This window comes from Convolutriloba macropyga, chromosome 4 (genome assembly GCF_964194025.1).
Source record: "Convolutriloba macropyga chromosome 4, txConMacr16.3, whole genome shotgun sequence".
In the NCBI taxonomy this organism is placed as follows: domain Eukaryota; kingdom Metazoa; phylum Xenacoelomorpha; order Acoela; family Convolutidae; genus Convolutriloba; species Convolutriloba macropyga.
Window position 1 is genome coordinate 50,396,578 of NC_134471.1, and position 9,364 is coordinate 50,405,941.

Consider the following 9,364-nt stretch of genomic DNA (forward strand, 5'->3'; position numbering starts at 1 on the left):
GGATATAATGTTGCGGATAACTTTTGTCTCGTTTGTCGACAAACTCATTAGTTGATAAGAAAGTTCTCAGTCAAATAATGATGAGAATATAGGTTGGCAACTCCGATGAACTGATTTAATGTGCACACATAAAAAGTCAGGTACTTATTCACACCAAACCTTTTTGTGCCATTAAGCACATCTAGGACATACAGAACACAACCTTTTAATACTTAAAGCAGTTCGAAAAGGATTTTTTATGGACTAATTGACACCGATACCGAATTTCTAAAATGAGCTTGGATTTCATTGCAATGATCTGAAACTCTATTTTAATTGCAAGACAAGGTGACTGTCTACTTCATCTGAACAGAAACGTGTTCGCTCGAAAAGGTGGTTGAATTGAAATTATTAATATTACTGAATGCAAGCAGAAAATTCTTAAAGAACAAAAACTTTTCAGAAATTGAATAAAACTTCAATTGAATTAGGAATAATGAAGTTCCAACGAACATCAAACAAGTGTTACAACATCATTGTGTAAAACTTTTTAAAACATATTCATCTGGAGAGCAAGAACTGAGTTTTTTCCGGTTATTTTTACAAGAAAGAGCTTCAAGCCTCGATATTGTGCGCTCTCACAAAATGTTTCGACCGAGCCCATTCACAATTTTTGCTTAACTGTCTATCATATGAGGAAACAAAATGTCAAAAAACATACTGCAGTAAACTGATTGGTTAAAAAGTACAAAAAATTGTTTCGAACGCAAATCACTAAATGAATTAAATAATGTTGCACTGGAGAGCCAATGATACCTACCATTAATAAATGTTCAACACAAAACAAATGAAAAAATTAAATTACAATCAAACTCAATATCTAATTTTTTAAAAATCAAATACGATCAGGTAATACCTAAACTAAAGAAACCAACATCGTTTCAAAGCAGATGTCGATGTTTCTTAATGCGACTCGATAAAAATTTTAAAAAAAGAATAAAAAGGACTAATGTCATAGCGATCATCAGTTTTCATCTAAAGTTACTATATAGATTCTCGTATAACTTCATTGGAGTCATCGAGGCCAATCATTAGTAAAACAATGAATTAATTGATGCCACTTGTAAAGACAAACAAAAGTTTGTATAAAACTTTATAAAAGACCAAAATAAAATCTATTTTTTCTACAAACGCTAAATGACGATGTCAAATAGACATCACGAAAACCAGACAAAAGTCTAAAAAGCATCAAATAAGGCATCAGAGAAAATTGTATAGAAAATCAGAAAAAAGATGTACGTCTTCAGAAGACACGCGAGACAGGTCCCTAAAGAGACTAGGTAACAAGTCAGCCAGAAAACCCAAAATCTGCAAAAACTTTTTTATATTCAAAAAAAAATTCTAATCCAATGTAATCGTTACCTCTCAACTGCAAATTTTGTATACAATTTTATACCTGCTTAGGAGGCCATTGAGACCTGTCTTTATTCAGAATATGCTGTAAGACCAGAACTAAAAAATCCTAAAATCAAGAAACTCAGATAAGTTTTGGGAGAGAATAGTGTCGATGCTGTTAAAACCATTGAGCTACTCATTAAATCTTTTATATAGGTTCAATTGTTAGCATCTCAAAAGTTATATGGAAGTATCATTAATGATATATCATAAAAAAACTCGAAAAAGATCAAATATAGAGAAATCTCAAATGTTCTGTGAAAACTCTAAGTAAAAGTTCCACAAAACCGTTGATTAAAATGAAACGTTTTTTCTTATAGAGAGAAGATGCAACCCGTGTTGACTGACAATATGCTATAAATTGACAGAAAAAAGATAAAAGCTGACAAAGCTAAAAAATTCGCTGATTTTTTGAAATCAAATATTTCAGCAGTTTTAACAACCTTAAATTTTCAGTTAAGATACACTAAGCAGATCCCAAGTTAGCTTCATGGGAAGTCAGTTGTATCATTCATTAGTGAGGACTAAATCTTAAGAATACCAATTAACTACAAAAACAGGCAGAATTCAAAATTCCACAAATCTTTTTTTCGAAAACACAATGTTGATGTCAATAAAAATAAAAACGCATCAATTAAGACTATTAGTGTTCAAATGGATCAGGTTTAAACGTCAATGGGCCCTCATTTAAGACCAAATATGTCAAAGTGTCCACTGAAAAGAATGACCAGTTAAAACAGTTCCAATTTGTCAAAAAAGAGCACATGGTGAAGAGTACAGAAAGAAAATTTTTTCGAATTCAAATTTTTTAAAATTCATTGGTACCAAAAGCTATCAACACAAATTTTTAAATACGTTCAAGTTTGTCTCCTGAGAAAATCAGCTCGAAGCCATTAAAAACGATACGCTTCTGAATATAATACGTTCATTTTCTTTTTTTACGCTATCGAACATACAAAAATCAATTGGGGCTGTTTTTAAGGTAATATTTTGACATGGCAGCAAAAAAAAAAACAACTTCAAAAAAGGCATGTCTCCAAAAGCCAGAAAAAATATGGAATCAGTTGTAGCCTTGAAGTCATTAATTAAAAATTATAACCGCTGGAACATTCCTTTTCTCGACAAAAGACTCAATCTGTGTCTTTTGGGACAAAGCAAAAAAGTTAACTGAGGTAAGTACGTGACAATGATCAAATGATAACAGATTTTCTAAAAACAAAATTAATCGAAGATATGTGAGCCATTAGATTTCAACTGAAAAGGGCATATAGGTTCAATTCTATCCATAATGGAAACCAACTGGATCTTCTATTGTTGATACTCTGTCATGAGACTGCAAAAAGAACGACAAATTAGGGCAAAACACAGGAACCCAAATGAGTTTTCCGAAAACACTTTCTCATAGTTATAAAAACATGATTTTTTTTTCTAAAACCATAATGAATGATCATTGGGCATCAATTGCACTCAAACAGGGGATGTCAAACAAGGAACTTTTGGAGAAAGCATGATAAAAAACCTGTATTTTGAAAATCATCGAGCTGAAATTTTCAGCTAAAATTGTAGTATCACATGAGTCGGCAACCCTTCTCTGTGTCCGTAGGTGACACAGATAACATTTTTCTTTTTAACAAATCTTAACAAGATTGACAAAAAGTTGGCAACAATTCCGGAAAACATGATAAAGAACAACAGATATCATTCTAATGGTCACAAATTTTTACAACTTGGTAACTGCCTGAAAAAAAGGAAGTTCAAACAAATCTCTTTAATTCTCTACCGGTTTTCCAATGATACCACTCACTACGTTGATTATATTGATCTGCCAAAATTGACTGATAAAAACCAGTTGAGCATATAGTTTCTCGTCAATCGCAGAGAGTTGGAACTAATATCAACGGAACACTTGTAAATTTACATTAATTTTGGACTGTAAAATGTTAACTCGATGTTCAATAAAACCTTTCCTTTCTTGATTTTTTTTACTTTCTCCAAAGTATCTATTTTGATCGGAAGCCTTTTCAGTATCCAATGATCCAAATTTGACGACCCAAACTGATTTCCTTAAAACTGAGCGACACATTATCTCCATCGTCTCTGAATTCAACAACTTGGCTCGCTAGGCTCTTTTAAAGTGAAATTCATTTAGCACGAATTGTCCAAAATAGCAAAAAATGACGAGTTGTTCATGAATTTTGACTGACAAGCCGCCTGACACGTTACAGCAAATTGTATATAAAAAGAATCCTGCTTTCTGTAAATTTTTAGTTTTTATTAAAATGGAATATCTATTTTACACCATCCGACCATTTTTTTGCGGGAAAAACAATATGCTCAAATGGGTTTTGTGCAGTCACAAAACTAAAAAAATTTAGCATATAACTAAAAAAATTCTTATCAAAATTGTTTTTCTCCACGGAGTTTTTCATCGAATTTTAATTTTTGTGAACATTTGACTGATTTTCGTTGTTTTTGTTCACATTTTCAATTTTTGTATGGTCTTTTTTGCCACTTTTGCCGAAAAAAGATTTATAAATGTTAACGAGAGTGTTATTGGTTTTTTTGTAAAGATAAAAAGTGTTGTAGAATTTTTGATCCAATTTTTTCGGCAAAATTTTTTGAAAAACTTTTTAAAGTCAGCCTTTATAAATCAAAATGGCACGATGTGAGCTCCTTTAGCCTAGATCACAACACTTGTAAAATGCTAACACTATTCGCCAGTGGTCCGAAAAATCCGGATTTATTTGCAATTCCTTTGAGAAAGTTCTTGAATTAAATTTTTGCCGGTTTTTTTCTAACTCATATTGATAATTTTACAACATGCATCCTTTATTTAGGTATATTGACTTTTATTGTAAAAATCAAACATATCCATAACATTCGAAATAATTACGTGTTGCCGATGATCGAACAACAATATCAAGGTTAGTTTGTATCCTTCGTTGTTTTTTACAGTAAAAAAATGAATCTGATTTCAATTTGCAATTTTATTCTCATCTTTTTGTCGACTTTTACCTTAAGGTCAGCAAATAAAGTTCACATTGCATTTTTAAGGAATTTAACTCCCAATTTCTTTGCAATTTTTCCTAGTCTTATAAGCAGGTCAAACGCCATTCTAGTTGTGTTGAAAAAATTAGAATTAATCATATCTAAAGCTTTAAGTTCATTGAGTGTTGTTTTAATGATTTCGGCACCAGTTTTTGCGAAAATTTAATTTAGTCTTTGATTTTTGTCTTCAATCATTGTTTTTGCTTTCAGAAGTGTGACATATACCGAACAAAACAAACCTCAAAAACATTTTCTCGAGAAAAAGTTAACCTATTTATTGATTTCGCTTGATATCTAATGTATTTGAGACTTAAAAAATATTTTTTTCTAAAAACACAAGTCTTTTTGATCGGCCATTTTGTTCTTTTATTATTAACTTCTTACTCATTATTCAGGGGTAACATATCAGATTATTGGGGCTCATAGAAGGTGCAATTGATTTTGTCTTAATTTTTACGTAATGGATTACTTTTTTAACGGCTTCGACCCCATTTTCTCTTAAATTGTACGAGTCTTAGGTTTTCGTCTGTGTTTGTCGTTTGGTTTTATAGACGTCCGACATATTCTGTACAAGTACAGGTCTCAATGTCTTCATATGGAGATTTGAATGAATTTAAGACTGATTAGAGATTTCAATTGATATCTGATAATTTTGTATAAAATATATTCCTTAATTTTTTTTCAGAACACATAATTGTATTCCCTAACTGAAGTATAAAAATAATGTGTTAAGTTTGAGTTTTATTCGACAATATTGTGACTTCATTGTTTTTTTTTCCAAAAAAAATAGGTTGAGTTTTGTTGCTATATAATGTTGTTGTTTTCATTTGATTTTGTTGTTTTTCTTGTTTCGTAGTCTTGATAATGGCTGGTATCATCGGCCCTTTAATATGGCGTTATTTTCTTTTTTAAGTGATATGAGATGGAAGGAGATCTTTTCAATACGCCAAAGATTTGAACAAAATTTTAATTTTTTTATTTTTCCTATCTCTTCATCATATGGTAGACAATTAAGACAAAAATACTGGTGAGCAAGTCCCGAAACATTATGTACGAATGTAAATTATCAAGCCTTGCGTTTATGTATAAAAATATATCTTGGTGTTACAATAAGTTTTAGGGATCAAGTGACTAAATTGGGAATATTTTTTGGTTTAAAATGTAGTTTCTTCAATACATGAAATTGAATCAGATGCAACGCAAAATTATGGAAGAGCAACGCATAAAAAAGGCCAAAATACGTATGCTCAATGCTTATAAACGCAAGTTTATGTATGATATACGCTTAGAAAAGCAAATTTATTTAAAATCTACGCAAAATTATGTAAGATCTATTCTAAATTCAACACAAAATTATGTAAGGACAACGATAAAATTAACGCAAAACCTCCGCTTAACAACGCAAAATTCTGCAAGTTCTATGCACGAGCGTAGTCTGTACATAAATTCAACTCATTCGCCGCCAATTTTACATAATTTTGCGGCTTTTTAACGTTGAGACTTAGGCTAGGGCTATTAGTCTGCTGACATGAAACACAAAAATCCTCATTTTAAAAAATTATGCTACCTTTGCTTCCCCGAGTATTCATAAGGTTTGGAAAAACTAGGACACAGAAAATATGGTGTACCTTTCTTTACCCCTATTATTTTTGCCGCCTATCGTTTAACCACGAAACCTTCACTCTGAGCACTTATTGCGTTAGAATAGAGTACGAGCCTTTTTTTGTTGTCTTTGTTTTTGTTGTTTTTCAAGTTATCAATTAATACAAAATGAGAACAAGGAACCCAGAGCCATTTTTCATTGCATAGTGATGAGTCTAGTCGAAAATTGTTGAATCACTAGGTCTTTTCTTTGTCAGTTTATAAATTCTAAAATCTGGTACAAAATACAGGAATTAAAAAGAAACATGTTGTATGGGATGAAAATACAGTTTTTTTAAAGTAACAATATATGCCTAAAATGGCCACATTTTTCATACAAAACACACCACTCATATTTATTTTGTGGCATACTTATACAAAAAGAGGCTAATGACAAGAAATCTGTTAGAAATCTGTTCCGAATTTTACTATTTAGTTTTTACTGATTGCCTTATGTGCAAAAAACTGTAAAAGCGGTCGAATCTTTATATGTGCTCATCTATTCTTTTATTTGTTGGAAGGTATCGAAGGTAATTCTGTTAGAAGGTATTTTTGTTGATTGAGCTCTGAAGGAGTTTTAGACAATTCGACCTAGAAAAAAACTGTAATGAAATATAAGAACTTCTTGACCGCAATTTTGATTGTGTCGGTTTTTTTCTTGTTCTCACAACAGTTTTCGTCAAAATTCAGACTTGGGCTGTTACATGCATAGCCAAAGTTACGGGTTATTGTGAACAAGCACAACTTGAGCGCACAAAGTAACAAAATTAGTAAATTAGTAAAAGCGAAACTATAACTACAAATCGAATGAGACTGATATAATCGTTTACAAATTCAATATTTCAAATGGAATCGTCAAAAACTACAGGGAAAGATGCCGATCTTCCAGTTGGTTGCAACCAATTCAATTTCGACCAATCAGCATTGTAGTTTTCGTTTACATGAAAAGTAAAAGCATCACGGGGTTTCTCAGAAGTGTTTTGCTCACTTTTGTGAATTACAGCTTTGTCAATCAATACTAAATCTCCAGCTTTGACCTCACAGGGTACGAATTTAGAGTCATCGTATTGCTGAGGGTTGCGTAACTTCATTGTTTCAAAGTTTGATTCGTCAGTTCTCTCATAAAACGATTGAATTTCTTTTTGGTGCGACCCGGGCTCGAACCATAGACACCCGTTTCTAATAGTGGCATCTTCCAAAGCAACCCAGAATCCAACAACTGCTCCAGTGGATATTTGAAACGTTCCATCAGTGTGTGGTCGTACGGCACTACCAACCTTTTCTCGCTTAAATATGTACATACTTTGGCAGATTGAAGGTTTGATGAAACCCAAACTCCTAGAAAACAATTCTTTTTTCAAGCATTATCAAGGCATTAACTGATCAGACTGACTTGGCTCAAGCACGCGGGTAAACCTCGTACCTTCATCAAAATCTGGCACCACTACCTGTGGTCTTGAAAAACTGACCAGAGCCCAACCCAGAGTCTAGATACTTTGATCATAACTTGGTCTAGAATCTGCATAGTTTCGTTGTATAAGCTGGATAAGCTTAACAGAGCCCAATCCAGAGTCGTACAGTCTGATCAGAAAGTCTTCCAGTGTCTGGAAACGCTACTCAGGACCAAGATGGGAAAACTCTGGGAAAACGTCCAGTCCCCCGGAAAACAAAAGAGGAGATAATTAATCCCCTAGGTGACCTTTTTATTTTTCGAAGAACACTTCCCCAATTTATTTGAAGATCATCAAAGACCACGATTAAGACAAACTTTTAGTATTTGCTGTTGAACTGAGCTGCGATTCTTATCTTCTTTGTTTGGAACTATTGTTTTACAGCAGAACTCAAAAACCATATACAAAAAATGCCCTATATTTTTCTGAAAATAAAACTTTTTTCCAAAAATTTCTGCTACTTCAACGGCTAAAAATGTCACTCGAAGTAACACCAATATGCGACCCAATAAATTCTGGCAACCCAGTGCGCAACTCAAATGGGTCTGATACCACCATGCGCCACTCAAATTCTTAGGTTGGTCTGATCAGAACCAATTTTTACCCGCATGGTCTTGTACTCCATGTGTGGAACGCAAGACAGTCTCATCAGAGCTGGCTTGGTCAGCACACATCAACTTGGGGAGCTTATATATATATAAACACATATATATATATATATATATATATATATATATATATATATATATATATAGAGAGAGAGAGAGAGAGAGAGAGAGAGAATAACTATGAATCTAAAAGTTTCTAAAACATGTGAAACAATTGTGGAAGATTATGCCGAATTTTTATATTGTAACAATTGAAATATCAGTGTCTAAGGAGTACCTCAGTGGATGAAAAAATTCACTGATATGCAAAAAATATCACTTTTGCATAGGCTGGAAAATTGAGAGAAAAAAGGAATAGTTTGGTTCATGATTCTTTCAACGAAGCTGCTATTGTAATTTAATACAGCTTCAAGTATCGTTAAAAAAACTAAAACCAATTTAAGTCGTGCTTCGGTGTAATTCGTGCTTCTATGAATATTTACCCGATTCTCATTGCTCACGAATGTGAGTTTACGTTCTCAGTAAGAACAGTTGTTTTGCAATTCCTCTTATCGGTGCGTCAATTGGCTCCGACAAGTTTTTGCACGCACATTAACTTAAAATCCCATTGGGTTCAAACTTCTCGTAAAATTTAAGCTTCAAAGAATTCCCTACCTGGTAAATATTAAACTCAATCGCTTTAAAATAGACTCGGATCGAGATTTCTTACAAAAAATTAAGAAATGCTCCGACAAGCGCTAGAAAAAGGTCTTTCAGTGGATAAGTCTTACAAATTATCCGCTTAATGTGCTGAGTTTTTAACACATTTCTTACATAATTGCAGCACTTGTCAACACAATAAGTGGACAATATTTTAAGACTAATCTACCAAAAAAATATTTTCAGCATCTTTCAGCGCATTTCTTAAATAATTTTCAGTATTTTCAGCACTTATCTTACATATTTTAAACACTTTCTTTAAAAAATTTGGAAAAATGAAAATTTGGAAATTTATTTCTCCTTTACATACAGAAGCAGCACCGGCGCAAGAGTAAAAACCACCGCATCAGAACACTCCAACTTAAAGAAACAGTTGGAAAAGTGCCAAAAGAATTTTGTCAACTAAGATAAAAGCAGTTATCGCAGCTGGAGTATATTGCCACCTTAGTTGATCGGATGAAACCAAGTAGCTTAAGTATATCT

At 32.7% G+C, this 9,364-nt stretch overlaps 1 protein-coding gene across 1 annotated transcript in view; it reads right to left on the minus strand.

Annotated features, from left to right (window-relative positions):
• Nucleotides 1-6,879: 6,879 nt before the first annotated feature.
• Nucleotides 6,880-9,364, minus strand: part of LOC142338483 (phytanoyl-CoA dioxygenase domain-containing protein 1-like) — a 10,623-nt gene continuing 8,138 nt past the window's right edge. The window contains exon 3 of the mRNA XM_075388256.1: nt 6,880-7,461. Within this exon, the coding sequence (XP_075244371.1) occupies nt 6,966-7,461 (496 nt within the window). The 3' untranslated portion in view covers nt 6,880-6,965. The remainder of the gene's footprint in view (nt 7,462-9,364) is intronic.